This window comes from Mercenaria mercenaria, chromosome 3, assembly GCF_021730395.1.
Source record: "Mercenaria mercenaria strain notata chromosome 3, MADL_Memer_1, whole genome shotgun sequence".
Lineage (NCBI taxonomy): Eukaryota > Metazoa > Mollusca > Bivalvia > Venerida > Veneridae > Mercenaria > Mercenaria mercenaria.
In genome coordinates, this window is record NC_069363.1 from 71922447 (window position 1) to 71949282 (window position 26836).

Consider the following 26836-nt stretch of genomic DNA (forward strand, 5'->3'; position numbering starts at 1 on the left):
TATATTGAGATCGGTAATTCAATATTTTTCCTACATATGTTTCAAAATAAAACCAGATATAAACGTAACGTATTTAAAAGTGTTGTTAGATAAAAAAATCAGCAATACTTGACAAGTACGTTTGTATATTTCATACCTACAGTATTAACTAAATGCACAGTAACTTATTTTTCAAATATCTTATAAATATTATTATACAGTAGAATAAGTGTAGTGAAATGGTAACGAAAAATATGTAAAATGAATTACGTATAGTCTTTCCTCAAACTAAACCAATAACAAACAAATATAATTATGCCATTAAAAAGTTTTGTTCATGTTTTGCAGCAAAATTCATAGTGATTTGACAAAAATTAAGTCACGCGTTGGACTAGCTAAGTCCAGAGTTATCTTTAAATGGTTATTTTTCAATTTTCATAACATTCATGTATAGCACGTCTCGGTATATTCAAGGAATTAACTTGACCTTGTTTTTCATAGTTACCACAGTTTTCAGTTGTTAAATAATCAGAGTCCTAAACTGTAAAATTGAAATATCGCTTTCGACAGTAAGTGATACATGTAGCTATCAAAACAACACGTACGGGAGAACAGTTAATGATAATTCCTTAGAAAGTACGTTTATTCTTTACTTTCACCATCTGCAGTGTTTGTTTCCCCTGCCTTGTAACCTGGCTTACTTCTATCAGCGTAATTTATCCCTGACATTCCAATAATACTGTATGGAACATGACTAGAACTTGGGATTTGATTATACACTGTTGTCATAGGAAGTCGGAACCCTCCGATGGGACAAGCTGGAAATGTCCTCAGTCTTCCAAATGCCGCATTACTTCCATAAATACTCGGATGCATGGCGTTGCCATAGATACCAGGATGAAATGTCATAGCCGAAGAAATCATTGCAACCGAACTACACGAATCATTCAAATTTTTCGACAGAATGAAGTCAATTGACTTTGAAATATCGCGGTCACAACTGTTTAGAATATCATTTACGCTTGACACAGACAGCATTGGGAAAAGTTTACAAATTATTTGAATTTTTTTATCAGTTGATTTATCTGCGTCCTGACTTTCGGTTTGTGGATATTGTAGAGCAACTTCTCTTGCGTTTCTTGGAGATATGGAAATTTTGTTGGCATCTGATTCAGTAGATGATACTGTCAGTTCACTGTTTTTGTCAGCAGCAGCGGTCTTTCTTTCAACATCTTCATGTTCTCTGTCAGACTTAGCTTGCTTCATTGCTGTTGCTGTAAGGAAATAGCAACATAGTTACATTATTGTATACGCGTAAAAGAAACTAAACTGCTGAACGCTTTTGTGTTATAACATCCAACTACATGAGACTGTAGCCTGTAGTTAGTACATGATTTCTGTGGTTTATAGATTAGCTGGTCAGTTTTACTGTTGTTGGCATAATTTAGGTAATTTGGCAACCTTTCCAACTTTTGCTGGTGGAGCAAGACCTTAGATGCCCCTCCGGGCATTGTTTCTGGCATTGGTGGACACCAAGGTAGAATCATTGACCGACCTAAACCACGACGCCAGGTCAATGTCTCAAAAATACCCAAATAACTCACCAGTTCTCAATTTCATACTAACAAAATATAACTTAAAGGAGAGAGTTATTGCTCGACTGAAACTGAACTTTTTAAACTCGAATAACGGGTAATCTAATGAGCTAGCCAAAGGAAATCGTTTTCCAACGTTTTTAAAAATGTACTGTAAAATTGTCTGCATGCGGACGGATACTGTGGCCCACGCATTTAAATGTTATCTTAAAATAAAATTTTACTTGATAAAATAAAATAGTTTTGCATACTGCACAGCACTATTTTCTGATATACATGCTTACTTCAAAGTAACAACGCTTCTTTGCCAGAACAGGGGCCTCCGTGGCCGAGTGGTTAAGGTCGCTGATTTCAAATCACTTGGCCCCTCACCGATGCGGGTTCGAGCCTCACTCGATGTGGGTTCAAGCCTCACTCGGGGCGTTGAATTCTTCATGTGAGGAAGCCATCCAGCTGGCTTACGGAAGGTCGGTGGTTCTACCCAGGTGCCCGCTCGTGATGAAATCATGCACGGAGGGGCACCTGATGTCTTATTATTATATTATTATTATACCAGATTTATATAGAGTCCTTTTCATGATAAACACGTTCATAGGTGCTTTACATATAACAAACGCAGCCACACAGGGCGCGAAATCCATCCTCTACTAGTACAGACACAGAGCGATCTGACCAGAGGGACAGAGTGAGATAAAGCCCCCAGAACAGATAGAGAGAAATGTCTTCCTCCATATGACCTATAATTGTGTTGATGCGACGTTAAACCCAACAAAAGAAAATAAAAATAGCCTGAACAATATTTTAAGACCCTTTTACTACCTCTTGATCTGAGCTTGAAGCGAGGATATGGCATATTATGTGCACTACGCAATGTTATAATTATAAATCTGTGGGCCATAAGAATAGAAGTTACAAAGTTATGTGCCCGGACACGGTCGGGTGGACAGACATGCGAAACTAGAGTGCCAGAATGTCACAATATATGCCCGTCATGTAAATGTTACAGTAAAACATATTCTGTGTAAGTTTGGTAGATAGTAAGCTCAGAAAATGACATATCCAATTCTAACAACCACATAAAAAAGTTTCAAGAGTAAGCTATTTATAGTAACAATAAAGGGAAGTAAGAATTCTAAGTCCACATAAAAATCCTAACCAGGTAACCACCTAAAATTGGATGTAACATGCATGTTGTACCACAGAAAAGTGGTCTCAAGTTTTCCCTACGGCCAGTAATAAGCTATTTATAGTAACAACAAAGAGAAGTAATTCTAAAACTAGGGACTTGCATGGTTCTCTTTCTTTAGAATGATATGTGCTGAGTAATGTCCTTCTTGAATTTTACCTCTAAGTGTGACCTTGACCTTAGATATAGGGACCTGGTTCTTGCGCATGACACTCCGTCTCATGATGGTGAACAATTGTGCGAAGTTACATTAAAATACCTCCATGCATGAAGAAGATATGCTCCGGACAAAGTCTGTGGCCGCCAATTCCTTCATATATTGTTTTCTCAAAAATAGGGATCCTAATAATTTTTTGAATTACACCAATACATTCATACAATACTGCTTGTCATTGACCTGAGAACTCATAAAAATCATCAGCTAGTTTGACAAGCTCCTTTAAAAGCACATTTATACTCGATCTCACGACTGCTGGTTTTTCAAGGAGAGATAAATCCCTACCTTTATCTGGTTGATCATTCCGTCTTTTGTTGCTCCCAATACTGGTTTCTGAAAAGTTATTACTGTTGACTTGTAGGAGTCCCCCTGGTCCATACAACATTCCTAGATCCTTGGCCTCATTCTCCTCCTGAGCCTGTTGGCGGCGAAGAGCAACTTGAGCTGCCATTACGCGTTGGCGCTCGGCGATCAACATGCATTTCGCACACAGACAGTCTCTCCACCGGCAATATCGTTTGTGTCCCTACACGAAATAAAGAGCTATCAGTAAACTGTTGCATGCTCCTTAACATATCCTCACACAGACCGTAGCTTTATCGGATCAAATGGCTCGAATGTATGTTCCGTAGAAAGAATGGACTAGTATGGACAAAATGCAGCATGTCCAGTTTTGTAAAAAAGATTTGGTTTAAACATACTTAAACCCAACAATATACATAATTATATTTATATACAAACATTACAATTACAGTTGATGGAAAGGATTAGAACGAAAGACAAGTCTTATAGAGCTCTTCTCATGATGAAAAATTAAAGGTATCTCTACAAGTTATGTAGATCAAAACGATACCATTTGAATATGTGTCTGGTCACACTGTCTGTGAACACTTCACTAAAATTGCTACAGTATGTTTCTGACTTCAGAACGAAGTTGACAAACGCCTTTGAATTAATTCGTACGTTCAAATTTGCAATCTGCTCAAAACAAAATGAAATCAATATATATAAGAATATTTTCAGAGTTAATGTCCTCATATTTCAAGTGTTGCTTCAGTTCAATCACGTTGGACTTTGAAGTTCTTCTATTTAAACAATATGTTGTTATTTTTTCTGTGACATTGTTCAGGTAGAAATGACGGGTTTGAGTCATTTTTGGGAAGGAGTATCCGCCTCAATGTTAATAGACTTTCAAAAATCAAGTCATTTCTTATAAGATGACATTGGTAAAAAATGTTATCTGGCCAGATGTTGGTGGAAATGAGCTACTTTGATTAGAATTTGATAGAAAATGACAAATTAGTTGCAATTTTGTTGAAAATGAGGATAAAACCCAAAAATATCACATTTTCACTGTTTTGAATGTATTTTTTCAAAAACTGCATATTTATAGGCTACTAATTGCTATTGTCTGGCCATCAGAGGTAAAACTGAACATATTTAACAGTTTAAATGTGTAATTTGCATGCAGATCAGAGTAGAAAATGTCAAAACGGGGCAAAACAAGGCTGCATTTAGGGTAACTGCTTCAAAATCATGTCGCGACAGCTATTTTTGACAAAATCTGACGCTTTGTCTTATGGTACTTAAAATGCCGTAAAAACTTGGACACTGTTGATATCAAGCTAAAACCTTGTATTTTTTTCATGCATTTGGGATTCTTGTACATTTCAAATGAAACTGGCACAGTGTCAGAGAAAAAAGTTTTTCTTATAGGCATACAGACACTAAATAGAAAAATGGCGCGAAAAATAATGGCGGATACAAATAGTCCTCAGTTTTTTTGCTCTGTAGAGCTATTTTCCTTATTTTCTTTGCAATTTATTTGCTAAAATCACATGACAGATCTATGCTTGACATGTAAGTAGCATTTTCATAATGAAATAACAACATGACAAAAATTTTCATGGAATCTTAGATCATACACCACCAGTATAATTTGGGGTCTCATTCTTTAGCTGATTTTGCAGTTTGTGTGTTTGACTGAAATTATTTTCTTGCATCAAACATGACCCCCACTTTTCTTTTGATTTTTAGTTAGCACTGACAATATTCTTCAAGAAAATGTAAGTTACAGACATTTAAAATGGGTCCTGATGTGTGCTACGGTCATTGGAAATAGGTCAGTTTTATACAGAATAAAGAACAACAACTATTTACACTATCATACATGTACTTAACATAGCCGAGACATATCTAACAAAGTGTGTATCATATAAAAACAACGCATTTAATATCGGCAATATTTATTAAAAAGCGCAATAATACAGCCTTGTGTGCTAAAATAAACCTGTGGGCTAAAAATAACCATAACGTAGATTTGACACGTGTGTGCTTCTGCTTTTCTATGTGACCGAATTACAATGCTATTATCCCTTGAAACTATAGGTATCATCACCGCGCATGTGTAATGCAAATTATGCGTTTAGCCGAGACGAATTCCCCAAAGCATGGTTGGAAAAAACCGACTGGAAGCGGATAATAGCACGCCCTTGTGTACTATTAATAGAACATCAGTTATACCATAATGCAATGCGCGAATTGCTTTCTATATTGGTCACAATAGCATAAATAGGCATTCCCTATATATTCTATATAAAACTGACATTTTTAATGAGCTACCAAATATAGCTAGACCCATTTTAGAGAACAAAGCCTTACTTCATTTTAAAGAGTTATGATAAAACAAGAAATATCCTTAAAAATGATGGTCGGCGAATTGTAATAATGAAAGAAGTTTATGAATTTTTCATCTAACATTCATCTTTCATCTAACATTTTTCAAATTGCAAAACTAAACACCGCACTTTAACAATTTAAATGGTTCTCTTTTAATTTTTCGCAAAGGTTTCGTAGGGTTGCAATTTTGTTTCGTTTATCCTTAGACGAATAATTACAGAAGTAGTTTGATGAAGATTCATGAAACGGTTCATGAGAAGAGGTCATTAAACGTGTTTATATTTTTAGCTAAATTGGTCCCTATCCCCATTTGTAACAAAATAGCAGAAGACCTTACGATATTGTTACACATCGAGTTTGATAAAAATCCATTGAAATTTTAGTGGTTAATGCGAAGAAAGGCATATCTACTTTTAGCTATAGTGGTCCTTAATAGGGCCGAAGTTCCTATATAAATAAATTTGGAAGAGGACCTTATAATGATGCTCCAGACCAAGTATGTCAAAGATCCACCAAGCTGTCCATGAGACGCTGTATAAAGGCATTTCTAGTTTTAGCTCTAGCAGCCCCTAAAAAGGGTCAAATGTCACAGCTGAACAAAGTTGGCTGCGGGCCTAATAAAGATGCTACAAATCAAGTTTGATTAGAATACATGAGAAAAAATCAATTAAAGGATTTTTTTTATTTATTATTTTTATTTATTTCTAAAATAGGCCAGCTGATCCCTGCTTTCACAAATGCATATTCGCTATTCATGGATCTTTGGACAATGACGTCACACCTATAAAAAAAGTGAAGGTCAAGCAGAACGTACAATTGTAATTGACCATAGTCATATCACATAGATAAACTGTATGCAGCGTACCTTCATTACAGTGTAATGAGATTCAGTCATTATATAGCATATATATAATGAAACAGATTTCAACTGAGTTCAATATTTGCATACCATACTAAACAAAAATATCCATATATAATAAATCAGTCAAAGCAAACAAGTACTCATTTTAATATGCAATCTGAATAAGTCACAAAAGCAAGAAACCTTTTCATATACAGACGACAATTGTAACAAGGAAAATCTTTTAAAAAGCACTTCTCTACATAAAAGACTCTTATCACACCCTTATTCATGTGATACGCAGACCGTATTCAGCTCTTTCTTTAATTTGATATATGTTGGTATTTGAACAGGTTTTTATCATATTTATTAAACTTACTTATCATTTTGAGATATATCAATATTCTTGCTAAATATACTGAGCTAAAGTTAGCTTTAAAACTGTGAACAGCGTCGTTTAGGATAAACGCTTTGTCTACATTTCACTCAGCGTAGCACAATCAACAGAGTGAAAGAAATTGACACTCTCGTCCAATCAGGCAGAGTGTTGCATAAATCTTCCATTTTGATCAATTATCTATAATGCGTTATCAAGCAGTTTGATTTGCAGTTTGAAGTCACGTGGCATAGGTAACGAAAACGAATTTAGACGGCGTCGCCGAAAAATTTAACTAACATAAAATGAAGAGAAAAGTAGGGGTCATGCATCTTCTAAGAGAGATTTCTCTTGTCACATTTGATTACTGTAAAATCACATCAAAATCACACTCGGTGGCTGTGTAGTACTACTCATACTAAAATTGAGTTTCACTTCACCAAATGCAGAAGAACAGTTTTAGAGTCTTGGTATTAGCAAAGCACAATATTTTCGGATTCGAAACGCCGAAGAAAAGAATTTGCGGTTAAAACATTTAGTACAAAATACTTTTGATTCACGACTTTCAGTCATATATCAGCACAGTGACAATCATAACTTCTATATCATTTTAAACAACTGATTCTCGCAACAACAGATGCTTGCTAATGAGGCGGTTGGGATGTCAGCTGTGGTCGGGGTCTGTCAAACATTTCCTTATTGAAAAATAATACAAAATAGTGAATGATTTGATAGAAAAGTATGGTGCTGCATAAGATAAGCAACAACATCCAAAAATTATTACCGAAAGTCAAATATCTACATGTCACACTAAGGGGTCATTAAATTTTGTAATAAACAGAACATACGTAGAACATATATACGTATATCTCATAGGTGCTAATTATTTCAACGAAGAACTGAATATGTGGCCACAAATAATTATGTATGACAGTGTATTTTGAAAGTATACATGTTGTTCAAGACATTTCGAAATATTTCAATTAATTCAAATTATGCGATCATAAGAATTTATTTGCATTTTACAAAATTTATAAGCGTTAAATTCATAAACACGTACGGATGACACACATTACAAAAAAATGATGATATATAACGGTTACTAAGAAGAACAATTTGTTGTTGTTTTTCTGCTCTGTGAATACGTTTGTGTTTTAATTAACGCTTTCGATCAGTATTAATAAATGTTTCTCAGTGAGTATATTTTTTTCTAAAACGTTTAGAAAGTGGGATGTGTCACAAAATGAACAGAATGATAGATAAAAACGTCATCCATTGATATATTCCTGAAAAATCGATATGTTACTGCTAACATGGGTATACAATTTCAAAACTGTACTGTCTACATTTTTAAAAAACATTACCAACTTTTAGTAACATCTCGAAACCGATAAAGCGGGACAGATCTACCTATCATAAAAATCAATAAAACCAATAATCCAATATCATCGCTACCTACTGTCGCAAACGAGTTCACTTCCATGGGGGGTAGGTGGTCTACGAATGTGCACATCGCAAACTATATATCAAAATGTTTGTAAGAGTCTTAAGTTTCCAAAACCAGTTGATGCCAGAATGCAAGTGGTGGGCAAAGTGCTCAAATTCAAGATGGCCGCCAATATGGCCGCCGAAAATTAAAAATCATACTTTACATATTGACTGGACAATGTATTTCAAATTTAAAGGCATCGTCCTAGTCTTATACTAGTTTCTGTTGCAGAATAAATTAAAACATATTATATTTAATCTTTAACTTAATTGAAATAAATTCTTACAAAATATGATGGATTTTGCATGCAAATTGATCAGAAAAATTGTTGTTTTACATACATTCTTTTAATAATTCTACCACTTCTAATTACTTGATTATATTTTACAAGTTTTATGCTTTATAATGTTCAGAATTTCCTAAACTATATCATAAGTATTTGACATGACAACTTTTGATTAAATTATTATCTGTTAATCAATGGCTAAGTAAACAGCTTAGTGGGTGGGGTAAATCTATGTACACTTACATAAAATATGTGTAATAACTTAAAATTCATATTAAGTAAAGGTGCAGGTTTTTATGCCCCCGGCATCTACTGATGCGGGAGACATATAGTGATTGTCCTGTCCGTCCGTCCGTTCGTTCGTCCGTCCGTCCGTCCGTACGAGGTTAACCAGATGGGACCGTTTCGTCTAGCATCAGTACCCTAACTAGAATGACTTGATACTAATGCAGATGTAGCCTGTGACCATTCCTCATCTTCAGACATCTCCTGACCTCAGTTTGATCTTGACCTTGAACTATTACATGAATAAAATGTGTCATATATACCGACATTAGTAAAACTAAGTTACATAATTGGTGTGGGTAATCAGTAAAGGATGAAAATATAACATTTTCACATTATGACACGGTTCGATCTTTAAGTAAACATATGTTTGCTAAAAGTAACTAAAACAGGCTGAAATGTAAATTCGAAGATTAAAACAGCATTTAATAGAATATTTCTTTAGCAATTACATAAAATACTGATTTAAACTAATTAACTGTTTGCTAGTCGTTTTCTTGTAAAACGACAATGTAAAAATTATTAATATACAACATACGTAATAATGTCTTCACATTTTATGTTTAGTTGTAAGCTTGTGAGATATGATAATATCAGTAAAATATGGAATACTGCTCTGCAATGACATCTTTTTAAGATTTGAATAAATAACCTTTAGAATGTTATTAAATTCTAAAAAAAAAGAACATACATTGAACACATATTGATTGATACAAACTGACACAATATTATTTAAGTAATCTACATGTAAGTCATGGTTTTGAAACAGCAACATCTTAATTTTATTTATTTGTTATTTAAGAAAGCATGTTTTCTCATACTTTGTAGTATGAGGTAATTATAGCAGAACAAAATGTAAAAAAGCCTTAAATTGAAGAAGGTCTTTGAGAACATATGCAGGAAGCTATCTAGGCACTTTTTAATGGGGTATCTTTGTATACGTCAAATACGCACAACTCATACATAAAATGTATTTGCGATTTAAAGTTTATTTGTAAGACGTAAGTAGTTTCTGTGAAAATAAAATGCTTACTTTTATCTATAGAAATGAGTTCATCTTCGGGATCGCATCACGCGAATATTCAGAGGGGCCAAGCCCCCGCCTCCCGTATGTCTGATCCAGCAATGCATACATCTTCGAACCTTATGGGTGGCACGAGGGATCATACCCCTTACCGGAATACAAATGAAATTAGTTCATCTTTGGTATCACATCATGCGAATATTCAGAGGGGCCAAGCCGCGCCTCCCGTATGTCTAAACTGACGGGTCAAGCAGCATCGAACCTCTAGGCTGACAAAGTGTGCCAGACTCCTGCTGCATATAAACCAGTTCTGACTATGGCATCAAGAGGTACTGGGGGACAAGTACCTCCGCTGGTACAAATGTGCCCACATCGGTTTCCGTGCCAAGTATTATTAGAAGTGGCACCGGAGGACAAGTACCTCCACATGGTACAAATACGCCCGCATACGTGTCTTAGTAGTGGTACCGGGGGGCAAGTACCTCCGCCTGGTACGAATACGCCCTCATCAGCTTTTGTGTCAAATTATCTTTTGGGTGGTTCCGGGGAATGTGCCCCGCAGCAGGGTACAATTGTACCAGCATCCAAGTATATGCCGCTTTATCCTATGAGTGGGAGTGGGGTACTTGACCCTCATCATGGTACAGCTGTACCAGTTTTGGGTACGGTACAACAATCTAAGGGTGAAATATGGAATAGGCTGTGACCGCCCGACATAAAACAGTCCACTTTGGTACAACCACTCAATTATAGGGGAGGAACAGGGCTGCAGGGCCCTACAACAGGTTCAAATGTGCCAGGAATTGTGCTCACACTACATCTTACAGGTGGCACTTGGAATCAATCCCGTCCACTTGAAGGGGACCAGAATGCTATTGTTAGACCACCCTACCATATGGATAGCACAGGCGATCACCCCCTCCTATTGACACAAATGTACCCGCAACAGTTTCTGCACCAAAACCCAAAAGTTGCATTTAGAATAATATCCGTCCACCTGATCAAAACGCTCTGGTTCGACCAGCCTACCCTATGGTTGAAACCGGGGTTCAGGCCCCTAGAATTAGTAGAAATGTACCGCCTATGGCTCCTGTACCACATCCCACCGGTGGAACAAACGGTGGTTCGATCCTTATCACATGGAGCTAGTGACCATGTTGTTGCACAAACACCCTACTGTATGAGTGGCGCACTTAGTACAAATATACAAGCTCCCTCTCGCGTAGCGCAACCCAGGGGTAGTCATTTGTGTCAACCCCTGGGACCCGGAATGGGTATCGTTGGGGTTCAATCCATTCCAACCAGTATAGCTGGGTCCGGTCTGGCCTCAATGCCAAATACTACAGTTGCTGCACTGCCATCTTACCATACGACTGCGTCCTTTGCGCAAATGCCCGCTAATGTATCTTTAGTGGCCTCGACACCATACACTATGGCTGCTTCAATGCCACCTGATGCCGTGGCTACTCCCATGATCCACACCCCAGCTTATGCAAATATGCATGCTAGGGCACCGTTCCAAGTGCCTGCCACAAGGGCACAGATCTTACCTAGGGTAAATGAGTCGATTGCGGCTCAGATCATGTACCCTTGGGTAGGTTCTGGTCTGTTATATTCGGATTCAAGAGTTACAACCCCTTATGAACATCAAGTGAGTGCTGCTGTGGTTCAAGCCAATTTACCAACCAATGGTTCCATCTTGAACCATGAAACCTGGGCCCCCAGGGTCTACTGGGGACTCAACAGCAGGCGCATTATGTGCTCTCCAGTAATTCTTGTTTGCAAGACTATAATAACTCGGGTGTGCGGTTTATGAACCAAAATGGGGTTGTCCTCGCACAACCTTCTGCAAGACCCAAAGAAAATTCCAAAAGAGACTTTAAGCTGCCAAAACTGCAACCATATGATGGCACCTCAAGTTGGCGAACCTTCCGTCATAAGTTTGAAACATATGCACGTTATAATAAGTGGGGGAAGAACAGAGCAAATTTCATATAGAATTGAACCTTTCCGGGAAGGCAGTGGAGTTCTTCTCAAACTCAATCAGACGTAGGCCTAACATCTCCTATGCAGAACTAATTACAAAATTGGAACGGAATTTTGGGGATTTAACCCCCCCCCCCACACACACACACTAAAAGATATCTAGTCAAGACTTCAGTCTGCTACACAACGCCCGGATGAGAGCCTTGACGATTGGTCAGATAGGGTGTTAGAATTGGCCACTGAGGCATTTCCATCCGTTGACCAGCCATTGATAGAATCACAGGCTGTAACCTGTTTTTGTTATGGCATTCGGGACGTAAGTGCAGCTGAACATGTGATCCATCTCAAACTAAATTCGGTACGCTCGTGCTTAGAACGTGCTAAGGAATTTCAACAGTGCCATAATGCATTACAGGGCAATCTGTCTCCGCATAAGGAATGTCCAAATATTAGGGCTAATAGGGAGTCAATTCCCAGACGTTCAGAAAGGCTTGCCTCAAGTACAGACTCAGATAGTTCAAGTCCGACTATTAGTTCTAAAGTCGCTCCAACCCCAACGCAACATGCCCTCTCAGAGATACTAAACAGTATGCTTAAAGTCCAGGAGACCGCTAGCAAAAGCCAACTTAAATACCAAGAAAACGCTTACTAAGCAGCGGACAGATTTGTTGAAAACTATGTCTGAGCTTACCGCCAAAGTTGATCAATCATTGTCTCCCTCTCCGTGTAGTCCCGGAAGAAATAAGTCTCGGGAAACCTGTCCGGGTTGATCAGGTAGTCCTTAGTCGGAATGGGGGAGGCTGCTTTAATTGTGGGGGAAGTCTTTGGCTGAAGAATCGTATTTTGCCTAGATCTCCAGGGAGATGCTTTAATTGTCAGGGAGATCACCTGAGAAGAGATTGCCCTGAACTGAAGGAGCAGAGTGATATGATGTAAGATATTAAACCAGGGAGGTTACCATTTTGTATAGTGTATGTTCTCAAGGATCTATTTCTCCCTGCATTTACCACATGGTTGGCAGGGAATGTCCAGGCCATTTTGTGTAGTCACCAGGTCACCTACTGGAAATAATTAATTCCCGATAGTTTGTTAATGCTGGAGTCGAATGTTCAGTATTTTGTCCTATGGAGGTTTTCAGATTTGGCAGCCCACATTTGTTGGGCATTTTGTCCATTGGGTTTTCCGATTTGGCGGCCCACAATTGTTGGGCATTTTGTCCTATGGGGTTTTCAGATTTGCCAGCCCACATTTATTGGGCATTTTGTCCTATGGGGTTTTCAGATTTGGCGGCCCACAATTGTTGGGCATTTTGTCCTATGGGGTTTTCAGATTTGGCAGCCCACATTTGTTGGGCATTTTGTCCTATGGGGTTTTCAGATTTGGCGTCCCACATTTAATGGGCAGTTTGTCCCATGGTGTTTCCAGATTTGGCAGCCCACATTTGTTTGGCATGACTGCCCAGACAGTGGCAGAAATTATTGGAACGTGCACAATGGGTGTTTTGACCCTCACAGCCAAAAACGATCGGGCCCTTTATTTCCATTGGAAGAGCGGACAGTTTCGTTATTTCCTGTAACTTTGGTGTAGGGAAAGTTTCCCTTGATCTATGTAATTTAATTAAGCAGTGTTTATTCACTGTGTATTTGGTGTAGGGGAAATATTCATTTATTTATTAGATATTTGTATATGAATATTTACATTTATAACCTATATCTGGTATGTATGTATATACCTATGTTCTGTTTCGTTTATTTTATAAATGTCCAAAAAAAAAAATTACAGTTTACTCTATAAATCACAATACAATTAAATAATCAACATATGTACGACTGTTATAACGCAAAGAAATCAACAAGCTATAGCATATTCTTCAAAGGTGTTGCTGCCGTTATAAAATATAAGTCATAGCAAAAACATTGCGGCAGCCATCTTGGCGACCATTTTTTTAAATAAACTTGGTACGTTTCGTCTAAATATATATTTCGTACTTTATACATTGTTTTGACAATGAAACTATAGTATGATGTATACAAAACTGAAGATGATTATCAATTTATTTTTTATTTTTGCTGTTATTAGATATACATTGTATTCTATATTGAATTATCCCACCCACTTATAAATATATATATTATCAATAATTTGAATGTATCCTTTAACAAAATAATAATGTTATTACAATTTATTATCACTTGTTCAACACGGGATTGCATTGTGTAAGGAACAACAATAAATAGAGGAATACAAACAAAGTACATTGACCGTAAATAGTAACTTCAAATTAATTCCCAACAGTTAAATGCTTTTATTTTGCAATTTTATGCATTGGGTATCATTTTCATGTATCAGCGGCCATGTTGGCGGCCATCTTGAATTTGAGGACTTTGCCCAGTGACTAGAAACTGGCATCAGGCAGTTCTGAAAACTACATATTCTGACGAACATTTTGGTATGCAGAAGTTGATGTGCACATTCATAGACCACCTACTACCAGTTTTAAGCTACTTATTTGGCCATATTTGCAGCATGAACCAGGCCGATTCGTTGATTTCGGTACTAATTGTTGTTGTTGTAGTAACACGGGGGAAAAATCGATAAATAACATCCTTGGTCATTATCTGATGCATTTACAGGCGGGCGGTTTGCTAAACGATATATTTGAATTGAATGAAGTTTTGCTAATTATTAAAGTGAAAATCGGAACAAGTCGAAAATTTTTATAATACTTTATTAATTGTCAAATAAAAGTAATATTTATGAATATGTTATCTAAAATATTTAGAAATCGTTACATTTTATACATCGAACACATGGATTTATTTTCTTTTTAATACATGAAACATCATGCTAACGTATATCTATGTACAGAAAAGAAATATTTACGCACCAGAAACTGGCTGTAAATAAAATGAATATACAAGAATATGAAAATGTTATCTAAAATATTTGGAAAGCGTATATACATCCTCTATACGCGCTTTCTTTCACATATTATGAACATTAGAATGTGAGCTTTTGATTCTAAAATATTTTCAAAATTCTAAACCACTAACGTTTTTCGATTTTCATCGTAAAAGGTAGTAAAATCAGCAAATTCTCATGTATTACCATAACATAAAGTTTGTCAGTAATTAAGTTTTGAAGCCTTCATAAAAAATATAGCTTTTTTTTCAAGATATCTAAAAAGTACTTTTGTTGTCGAACGATCTGGTGGCCGGTTGCTGTAAAGAAAAAGAAGTATAGAAATAAGACTTATACTTTTAAAAGGAAATGCTTAACCCTTACCATGCTGGACACGACTGGTTCTTCCTTTGTAATCAGTGTAGATCATAATCAGCCTGCACATCCGTGCAGACTGATCATGATCTGCACTGTCTGCCATTCAGCCAGTAAGGTTTTTGGTATGCACCCTTTTCATAATTAATAGCACTGTCCAAATTGAAAGATAGACAAGTTCATTATTGTAATTTAGCATGGTAAGGATTAAGTTTCTTATATCATGTCTAAATAGAAATATCATATTTGCGTGACTTGAATAGGTACTGCTGACAAATACTACTACAACATTAAATAACTTCATCAATATCTCAATTTTAGAATAGCAGACTTAACTAAGTAATAACTTAATATTTTTCGTGAACTTTGGGCCAGGATCTTTACTCAGTAACTATTTACGGATCAACTCTGTTAATTAACGATGTGAATTCTAAATTTGTACTGATTCTTTCTACTGTCATACGATTCATGAAATAAGGGTAAAAATCGTAAAAACAAATTTCATGAAAGAAAGGGAAAATACTATATAAAGACAGAAGAAAGTGAAAGATATATATTACAACGTAAAAACCATAAAACCATAAAAATACCTATCACTTATAGTAAGTGGGGTAACATATCTTTTATGACCCACCTTGAAACAACACTGACCGGATATTGTTTACCCCTAGGCAATATTGTACAAATTACACATAACGAAAACTGAATAATTTTTCTACATTTTTAGGGATATCGAATTTTTGATTTTTTGCGGAAAATATCTCATTTTATGTGTTATATTTGAAAAAGTCAGCTTCTTTTTACCCGTTTCCTACAGAGTCTATATGAACTGAGGTGGGTCTATTTAAAGTCAAAAAGGACCAACCAAATATTAAAATAATATTTTTTTAAAAAAGAATATTCATAATATCCGGAATAAATTAAACTTTAATTTGTGGGGTATCGAATTTTTGATTTCCAAATAGAACTTTTTCTATTTAAGTTTAAGTATTTTTTTCCTTCTTTGTTTATATAGGCAAAATTATCGATTTTCCAATAGATCGATGTTACTAAAAGTTGGTAATGATTGGCAAAGTGCGTAGTTCAGTATACAGTAGATAAAGCGTTTCTCGGTCCAGTTAATAGAAATTAAAGAACATTTTGTTTGCGATGTGAAGGCTTGAAACTTTGGAGAAAAAACACGAAATGAATGCAAAATCTATTATTTAATTATGTTTATTTATTTATTTTGTTGGGTTTAACGTCGCACCGACACAATTTTTGGTCATATGGCGACTTCCTGGCTTTGTCAGATGGTGGAGGAAGACCCCCAGATGAATGTGCTATTTTTAGATAGCAGACTTTATCGGTGACGTTACATTTCTTCACTTATTAATAGATCTACGATCTCGTATTATAGGTTACACTCTACCAATTAGTTTCTTCTTTATTTAATATAAGCAATGAAATCTTTAGACCTCATTTTCAGTACTTTAGAGCATTTCACTGATATGAAAACCATATATGGTCATTTAGTATGACAAGTCTTCTTATTTAAAATAGAAAAATATTGACATGCTATGTTACATATAAGAAAATTGATCTGTTCTGAAAAACATCACCCTCTGAAAATGCTTCCATGAAAATAGCTGTTTACCAATTACGCGTATGTAGACATTTTCTCAAAGAACAAAACTAATACCTGGAAATTCACAATGAAAATGGTATAGATCTTTTCTCAATACAATAAGCAATAAAACTAAGCCAAAAATATAACTGCCATATCCTCATATGACTCGTTATACTCCGTATACACAGGACAATTTCAGTCCTTCAGAAAGCTGTATCTCAGGAACGACAATAAACCCTAAATCAACAATACATTTGTCTTTATAAAAAACTATTAGGAATATTTGTAAATGAAAAAGGACATGCAAATTCGCTAGTGTTCAAGTCAGTTTACACAAAATTAACGAATACGTGTATATTATTTTAAAATATCGTTTCACCTGCATAACCATACCAAAACAATTGCTCCTCTCCATTAGGTTTCTGAAAGCTTTGACTATCATAACTGCCGTACATTTCGACTTCTTAGCCTTTGCAAGTCTATTTTAAATAGCTGAATGATGTCCGTATTTAAGATAATTTTAATAAACAGCGAGAGGAATAACGTGTTGCTTTCATATATACTAGCTATAGCTATTATACCTTTGTGATTACTGTACAATGTGGTTCATTTTTAATACTTTTGGTTACAGTTACAGTTACTATTATTACTCGTATTTATTGTATAATTTTCGTTCTTGTACAGTTTCCTTATAAATGTATCATTTTGACTCATTATTTTACAAAACACAAATCATATAACTTACTTTTTTGGTGTATTTTGTTTCAGTGTCCATCAACAGTATTTGATAAAATGTTGAAAATGGTCAATCATTTTTGGGGGCTTTAGTAAAGCTTTTGACAATCTGAATAAATCACGAGCTGTTTAAAGAGCGTCGTACTTGCTCACCATAAACATTTCGTTAATCCAAATGCATATCTGGTTTACCCCATTAATATGTATTGTGTGGTTTATAATGATGCTAACAAGAGTTCAAATAGCATATTTTAGAAAAAAGAACCCAGATTCCTATCATCGAGAAAGTCCCATGTCAGGTCCCAAATGCCTAATGCAACATACTTTTTAGTATCATTATGGTACCGCTGAACTATGGAGAAAAGTCTTAGTTATATAAAAGTAATCAATTATTTCACAGCTTTTTAAGTGATAGATCTATCAATTCTAAACACTTGAATTCGTAAACGAGAAACAATAAAAATTTCAACAAAAAAAGATAAAAAGCTGATGCATGCATTATGTGTTGCCCATATCAGCTAAAAAGGCGGCGTCACCAAAAAAAAAAAAAAAAAAAACAAATCATTTTTCCACTTTAATGTTTTTTAAACAGGTGAAAACGTTTTGTATAATATCTAAGTTTTATTGATAACGTAACGGACTTTTTTACTTTTTTCTCGGATATTATGAAATGTCGCGAGCGAACTTACACTTTGCATTGCATTTTTATTTTCACTGTATGGTAACTACGCCGTTGGATCTGTCCAATATGGCCTCTCCCGAGCAAAAACAACACGTTAATTTTGCTGATTTGTACCATTTAACATACATGTATATTTTACATAAGAATTTATACGGTTTTTACTCATCATTCACAGATCCAAACCATTAGATATAGAATGATCAAATCATTCCAGTTTAAATCATTAAGTGATAAAAAGGTGCAGATACCGGCAATCAAGAAGCGAAAATGATGTAATCAAAATTCTTGCGACAAAATACACTCTAAAATCAACCACATATATCAAGTGTGTTACGGTTTGGATGCGAGTTATCGAAGAACAGTTAACGGTTTAGAACGGTTTAGGTAGTAACTAAATTCATATGATCGGTTGATTAAATCGACACAGAAAGGTCACATCTCGCCGAAAATATAATTTAGGGAAAGTCATAGAACTTAACATCTAATATAAAATGCAAGACTGTGCATACTTGAACGATCAGTAATTATTTTTGTTATTGATTACGTATGGTAAAATAATTATTTCTGGGAACATTTCTAAATAGGTCAAAACGACTTTTAAAAACATGGGGTGTAAGTACGTTTGAGTGCCAGACCGGTGCAGGTTATCAAAGTCATTTGTTTTTGAAACCATGGGGTTGGTCACACACCAGTCTACCGTCTCGAGGATGATTTGAACTAAAACAAATTCTTGTACAGCTCATTTCTCTGCTGTATTTGTCAGGGCACGGAAAGCCTGAAAATAAGTTAATCCTATATTAAAGTCATCCTCAAGCATTTTATAACGCTGAAAGGATTTTTAAAATCGGACCACTATTGAAAAAGACATGGTAGTTTGAAATTTAAGAAAATGGCTGATCATGGAGGCAGCCATTTTAGTGTGTTTATGACGTCATTTACACACTGCTGAATTCTTTATTTAGCAAATAACCTTTCAAAAGATTAATTTTCATATGTTTCTTGAGTGTAAGATGTAAAACATGATAATTTCTTTCATTATGACTGGAAAACAGAGAGAAATTATTTTACAGAAATAAGTAAATACGATTCAAATGTGTATCTGAAAAAATAATAACTCCGCCATTTTGTTTTTTGTTGCCATGGAAACAAAATCGCCGCCAATTTGATCAAATATTTAAATGCTCATAACTTTCCCATTTTTTCTCCGATTTTGAAAATTCTTTCATTTCTTTAAATGATTTAAGAAATCTCAGCTGACCAAATTAATGTAAGAACAACGTTACAGCGATCAGTAATTATCAGAGACTAGTAATGTGGTAACGTTTTTTGTATGTACGCATATATTTCAGTAACAACAAGCTGAAATGGATTAAAAATTCACACGCCTGTCCACTGATATATGATCTAACATGTAATGTACAAGTTTCATAACTCTGAATTTTGCTCATAAAGTTATGCCGCTTCTTGAACTTAACAAATTTTGGTTAAGCTTTTATATGTTTGTTTCACTGTTTAAATGACCACTTGTAAAAATGAAATGTAACTGTACGGACTTTTCATTGTGATGTTCCGACATGCTGTGTATAGGTTCCATGAATCAGTTTTTGTTGTTGTTGTTGTTGTTTTTTTTTCAGAAAGTTATGTCCCTATTTTGACTCAGCAAGTTTTTGTTAAAATGTTTGTACGTTAGCAGGTATCTGATTTAGCATTATAAGAGGGGGTGTTGGGGAGGTGTGTGTGTGTGTGGGAGGTGGGGGGAGGGATTCTATACCATTAACAAAAGTGTACCCAAAAGTGCTTACGTCATTGATTCATTGAGTGACAAGACACTTAAATAGTCGTACTTTATTGACCTCCATTAATTTTGATATTTGTACCCTTTTTACTGAGATATTCAGTCGTGTTATAATTTCCAAACTGATAACAGAAATCAGAATAAAATTAAACAAGCATGTGAATAATTATTTCTTTAAGAAAAAAAATTATACTAACCACTAACTTGTAACAAAGTCTGGACTCGTCATTCGGCAATGAAAATATTTCCTTTCTTTTTTAAATTTAGGTAAACCGTAAGAAAATTTATTTAAAGCGGCAACGCGTTAAGTACTACCTTTCTAAGAAATAAAATATGATATTAAAACGTTTGACACGTTATATAATTCTAAATAATGTCTTAAAATCAGCTTGCAATATGCAGATTTCTTTAATCAAAACCAAATATCTCAAAAACAAGCACAAGGACGGACGTTTACCATATTATAGATCACACGTTTGTTTACAAACATGAATAATATTTTGTAGAAACATTTCTATTCGGAAAAATCTTATTAAGATTGTAATTTTCCCATAGACTCCCATTCGAAAAACCTGTGTTAGGTTCAAATTTTTCAAATCAGTCCAGCAAAAAGCAAGGACACGACCCTATCTTTTTTATTTGCAGACTTTTCTAAGTTTATGCTGAAGTTTGAAAAATCGGGATTTTATCTAATTCTGCATTGATTATTATATATAAATGGTCCTTCGGAATTATGAAGTGTTGCTGGAGATTGGAGCGTGAGGGGTGTTGCATATTTTATTCCCCCCAAGGATAAACCCGAGTCTGCTGTTGTTTTTCTTGGTTGCGTTTTATGCGCCTAAAGGATACCGGTACAGATTTTATTTTTTCATACTGTTTTAGGCGTCGAACAATTTAAGCATTTTGTTATTTGAAAATACACCATTTTATATCTTTAAAAATATGTCTACATAATGTCAAATTCAGCTTTAAAATAATAAAAATGCAACACAATAATGCCCATGAAACCTAATTTTTGAAGTCCTTGGCCAATGTCTCCTAAGAAATTTTCTGTAAACGGAAGCAGATTAAGCATCGACTAAAATATTCAAGGGGAGCGATGGTCTAGTGGTTAAGGTGTCGGCCGCTCAAATTAGGGGTCGTGGGTTCAAGCCCCACTGGGGTCACGACCATTCCATCTCATATGACACTAGTACTGGTTTTATCCAGGAAGCGGACTCGAGAGTGATTCAAATAAACTTTAAGCTTTCATCACAATCGAGCTAAAATAAATAAGTATAAACTAAACTAAAATATTCAATATATACAGATTCAGAACGATGTAAACAAGTACATTTGTTTTAACATAATTTCAAAAACATTACATGATTGAACAATTGTTATTGTTGAACCCGTTTGAAAGAATTATGTACAGTTCGTTTTCGTAAACATCATGTTTGTAAACATTAAAGATTGCGTTTTGTAAGTTCCATATTTTAGTGTGTCTTGTATAAGAAAAACGTAAGCTCAAGCTGAAACAAAACATAATCAAAAAGTAGAAATGTCATTTTGTAAGTAGAGAAATTTTGTTTTGAAAACGTGTAAACACGTATGACCTATTAATCGAACTGTATAAAGAAACTGAATCTAGACCCACGGACCTACATCCGCTTTCATAAATACAAGACAAGATGTATCAATCCTCCATTGTTTATGTATTACAATGACATTCCACTACCGTGCATATTTTGTGGTGCAATAAAGGTAGTTATATTAATGCACAGGAGGAATGTACTGAGCACATGAAAATTATTTCGGATGTTGTTGGAACATCAAAATATTTCGGCCTCCATCTTTCGTGCTTAATCATCAGTGATGGTGTCACAGCGGAGGAGGCCTCCATCTTTCGTGCTTAATCATCAGTGATGTTGTCACAGCGGAGGAGGGCTTAATCATCAGTGATGGTGTCACAGCGGTGGAGGCTCAATTTGTACTTCGCTATTTTTTTTCTTTAGGTGAATTAATATTGAAATATGTATATTGATAACTACTTCAGGGGTCGTGTTAAACTGCAACAAAATTTCTTAATTGTTAGAAATGTAAGATTTTGTTCGCGTTGGTGAAATTGAGCTGGGTTTGGGGTCGGAGGTTGTCGCCATTAGTCTAGCGAATAGCCCGTTGTTTTCCAGCCATCCGGGCCTTATACAAACTAGGAAGACAGTGTACAGAACTGAACAAAATTTCGAACAAATTTTTAAAAAAATGAACGTTAAGCATTATTGTTATTATTTAGTAATTTTTTATTGTACATTTCTGGCATCCCGGCAAAATGAATGAAAGTAAATATTCTTAATAGGACTGATTCGAAATAAACGTTCAAAACACACGAGCTGGTGCCAAAAGGGGAGTTGCTTGAAGTGTCCTTAACTATCAATGTGCTTACATTGACATTTTCAATAGCTGTAACAGTTTAAATTAAATTTTATAACTAACTCAACATAGATTTAGTATTGATAAGAAAACATTTATTTTCACAAACAGTTCTCGCTTTACAACAATTGGAATTTCAATCTTAGTTTTTATAAAAGGGAGATAATTTGAAAATTTTACATTTTAAATTGCGCCAGAAAAATGTCTCAGTGATACTGTTATGAAATGCTATGTTTTTTTCTGATATAACATTTTTTAACTATTTGTTTCTGCGGAAACTGTAATAGGCATGTGATTTTACAGATCATTTTGCAATTGTTTTTTTTTTACATAATGAGCAACAACTCTTAAAGGTAATTTATATTAGCCTGCAAGTGAGAAACACATAATAAATAAAGTTCCTCATAAAATTATTCCACAGCAGTATAACTTCTTTGTATTTTTTCGATTTGTTGAAACATGGTTCTGCTATATATTGTTTCTTGAAATAAGCTTGCACCCTCTGAAATAAATATATTCGATTTAGATACTGTGTTAATGTACAGTTATTATACTTGAAAATTAAAACAAATAAAAAGGTTATTATCTGTCACACTGAATAGAGGTGCCGGTGTAATGAAGTATTTCGACCCCCATAGAATAACGACCCCCGGTCATTATTCTATAGAAAATGTGACTCCTTTCCTGTAAAATATTGACTCCCCTTATAAAAAACTGACTCCCTTTGAAAACTCTATAGAATAACAACCCCCCGGTCATTATTCTATAGAAAAACTGACCCCTCCAAGTAAAATACTGACTCCCTAAAGATGACTCCCTTCGAATCTCATAGAATAACGACCCCGGTTATTATTCTATAGAAAAAGTGACTCCTTCCATGTAAAATACAGTGCCGAAATTACTACATTCGAACTCTCATACAATATCGATTCCCGGACATTATTCTATTTAAAAAAAGTTACTCTTTCCGTGTAAAACACCGGCTCCTAAAAAGACTTTCGACGATAATATCTATTAAAAAGTGATCCCCACCAGACCTAACGGACAATTTTACTAGATCTACAACTCTAATACCCTCCATTGCCAATAGTTAACATTTTGATTGTACCACTACTACTGGTGCCGCTACTTCTATTGCTATTACTACATGTACTTCTTCTTCTTCTACTACTACTACTACTACTACTATTACTTCTACTACTACTACTGCTACTACTACAACTGCTACTACTGATACTACTATACCTGCTTCCACTAATACATCTTGTACATCTACCTCTTCTTCTCCTGCTGCTGTTGTTGCTGTCACTTATTCCTCTGCTGCTGCTGCTGCTGCTACTGCTGCTGCTACTGCAACTGCCACTACCACTGCCACTACTACTACTACTACTACAATGGGGGTCGAAATACTTCATTACACCGGCATAAAAGGTATTGGCAGAATGAAATTACGATCTAAAGAAAATAAAAGTTATTCACGTGCCAGTTACTACTACTTTCTATTGTTGCCGCTACCGTACTTTACTGCCACTGCTAAGTATTGCAACTTCTATTAATACTAAGTTCTATGCTAGCAGTTTCTTGTGCAGTTTTCTTCTGAAGAATTACTTCATACCGAAGTTTGCAGGGATTATTGACACTGGTGTGTTTTGTGAACGTATTGTGATTTGTTATTTTCCTGAAAAAAAATGTATACACCAAGATACAGCGTCTAGAAATAGAATCCTTTTTCCCGTTGCGGAATGCTCTGATTTCTGTGTCAAGTGATGGTATCTGGGGCTAATGGTCAAACGGAAGGACGGACGGACGGACAAGGGCAAATCTATATGTCACCCTCCCCCGAGTGGGGGCATAAAATGCAGCAATTAGGCCTTAGATACATGAGTTATCACTAAATTTGACCAAATGACCGGGGGTCGTTTTTTCATGGGAGTCAATATTCTTCGTGAGGTTCAGTTTACTTCACGTGGGGGAGTCATAGTACTATGATCTGGAGGTCATAATACTATGACAGGGGTTAACTTTTTCTATAGAATAATGACCGGGGGGTCATTATTCTATGGGGGTCGAAATACTTCATTACACCGGCATAAAAGGTATTGGCAGTATGAAATTACGATCTAAAGAAAATAAAAGTTATTCACGTGCCAGTTACGTAATTTTGCACGTGAGCTGTCAAAGTTTCATTGCAAAATATTCAAGCGTTTTCGTTTAAAATGATATTTAAAACTAGAATTTTCGACCCGTTTCATCAGGCATTGCCATGGTAATGCACACCACTATATTGCCAATTTTAAAAACGAGGTCTTATTTAACATCATAAGGAAGTTTTGTACGAATGGTAAATTAAGTGTAGCAAACATTAAATAAATCATACAAAGGCAAAGTTTATTTAAACATAATAATATGAGTTTATTTTTTATCAAAAATGACATTCAGTTTTTCGAAAAGGTTGTATCTGAATGAATTGTGATTAATCTTCGTAGCAGTTGAAAAATAAGAAATTAAATGAGTTTTAAAAATATTACAGAATGACTGAGCTCGCGAAAACCGAAAAAGTATTTCATTTCCAAAACAGACGTTCTACCCTTCGGTTACTGAGATATTACTTTTTGTATCAATTAAGTTGTACTATGGATTTATTTGTTTACATTTCAAAACGCCTTTATTGTGACAAATCTCTGCAATATAATTTGATGTTCAATTTATAGACTCGTCCGCCGTTTAATCAGGTGAACCAGCATGATTTGCTTTACCTTATTTTGATTAGATCGCAACTCACAATGACGTAGTTGTTGCGAGATGGCCTGAAACATTGTCGGCTAACGACGCTTATTTTTTCATCTCACGATTTTAATGTTACTTTGTAAAATTTATTTTTTAGTATTAAGTTTCATCTCAATGCAAAAATACCATTCATAATGCTAACAGTTTCGCCAGCAGTGTCAGTGGATTCTTGGAGTCCACAGTTACAATGACAAGCACACATTTTCAAGCAACTATGTGATGTTAAAACACAAAAGTGTGAATCTTGTAATGGCACTTTGACAATAGAACACGTTCATTGAACTTACAGACTAAAACGGAAAACCATTTATTTCATTTTTGAATGACTGAATGTTACATCCGCTTTTGTACAGATAAGTAAAAGAAATAAAACCAGACAAAACAACGACATGAAATCTTTCACCTTAAACTTGAACGTGGTCTTGACCTTTGACCTAGGGATGTAAGTCTTGCAATTGACGTCTGGTTATGGTGAATGTTTGTGCTAACTTATTTGTATATCCATCTATATAAACGAAAATATAGAAGTTATAGATCGGACAAGTTAAATGAACGATTAACCTTAATAGGTTACATTGGTTTTAAGGCTGGCCAACTTGAAGCGCTAGACTATTATTACTACAAATAGAAAGTCACAAAGACTGCTGAGAATTATTTGATACGCAATTCAAATAGTTCCGCGCTGTATATCAATTTTACCGTGAATTTGTTTAAAGATTGTTAAACTTACCTGTTTCAATAAATCTATTTTTTCAACCATTTTATAATCATGTTTTCTTTTAAAGGAAATATATTTGATAGTAAAAACAGATATTTATTAAGGCGTTGCTAATTACATATTCAAACTTACTACACGTTTCTTTATTAAGCTGACGTAACTCATTCACTTTTGTATAGACATGCAAACAAGTTTATTTTTAGACTGTGGGATAGTCTATTTTAAGCAGAAATAGTGCGTTAAGTTCTTACACAAACTAACGCACTCAAAATCTTGCAATTAGAGTTTTGTCAACAATTTTATGTCTTTATATCTATTTACGAATCTAAAATATTTTACATATTTCATGGCGTTAGAAACATCGAAATAAAGTGAAGATAAAAAGTAATGGAGTTTTCCACAGGCATAATCTATTGTTAAGTTTCGTTAGATTATTTAGGCTTTTCCGTGTTCTATTTTAGTCTATACGCGACTCATAATAAAAGCCGTACCGCATGTATACGTTTTTTTTTCTACCTTACTGTGCTAAGTATATGTATATATGTTTATAGTAATTTATTACTTTGGTATTCAATTCACCATAATTTACTTGAACATGATAAAAAGAAATTGCAAGTCTTTTCAACCTGATTAATGGTTATACATAATTTTTGGGATGGCATATCGAAGTAAAGCTGCTGTGTTTGTTACTTATATATTTTCTCTGATATTATCGATGTCCCTAAAATTGTTTTTAAAAAAGTAAGATATCATTATAAAAATCGCGAGTAAAAGCAGTGAGCTTCTTTCATACATATATTAACGTTGACTTAATTGCAATATCGTTATCAAAATTCAAGAGTAAATGTCGAGTGTGTATACAGAAAATGATAAACGGAGACT

At 35.0% G+C, this 26836-nt stretch overlaps 1 protein-coding gene across 1 annotated transcript; it reads right to left on the reverse strand.

Moving 5' to 3' along the window:
* Positions 1-105: 105 nt before the first annotated feature.
* On the reverse strand, positions 106-26347 carry LOC123523439 (doublesex- and mab-3-related transcription factor A2-like). Its single transcript, XM_045301118.2, has 3 exons — positions 25967-26347; positions 3263-3503; positions 106-1253 (listed from the first exon to the last, which is right to left on the reverse strand). Exons 1-3 carry the CDS (start codon positions 25994-25996, stop codon positions 622-624), a joined length of 903 nt encoding a protein of 300 aa, XP_045157053.1. The 5' UTR covers positions 25997-26347; the 3' UTR covers positions 106-621.
* Positions 26348-26836: the final 489 nt, after the last annotated feature.

Coding starts and splice junctions, on each gene's coding strand:
- LOC123523439 (XM_045301118.2), bottom strand. CDS start 25,996: ATGGTTGAAAAAATAGATTTATTGAAACAG. Junction 3,504..25,966: donor AAATAGATTTATTGAAACAG/GTAAGTTTAACA, acceptor TATTTCGTGTAG/GGACACAAACGATATTGCCG. Junction 1,254..3,262: donor GAATGATCAACCAGATAAAG/GTAGGGATTTAT, acceptor ATTTCCTTACAG/CAACAGCAATGAAGCAAGCT.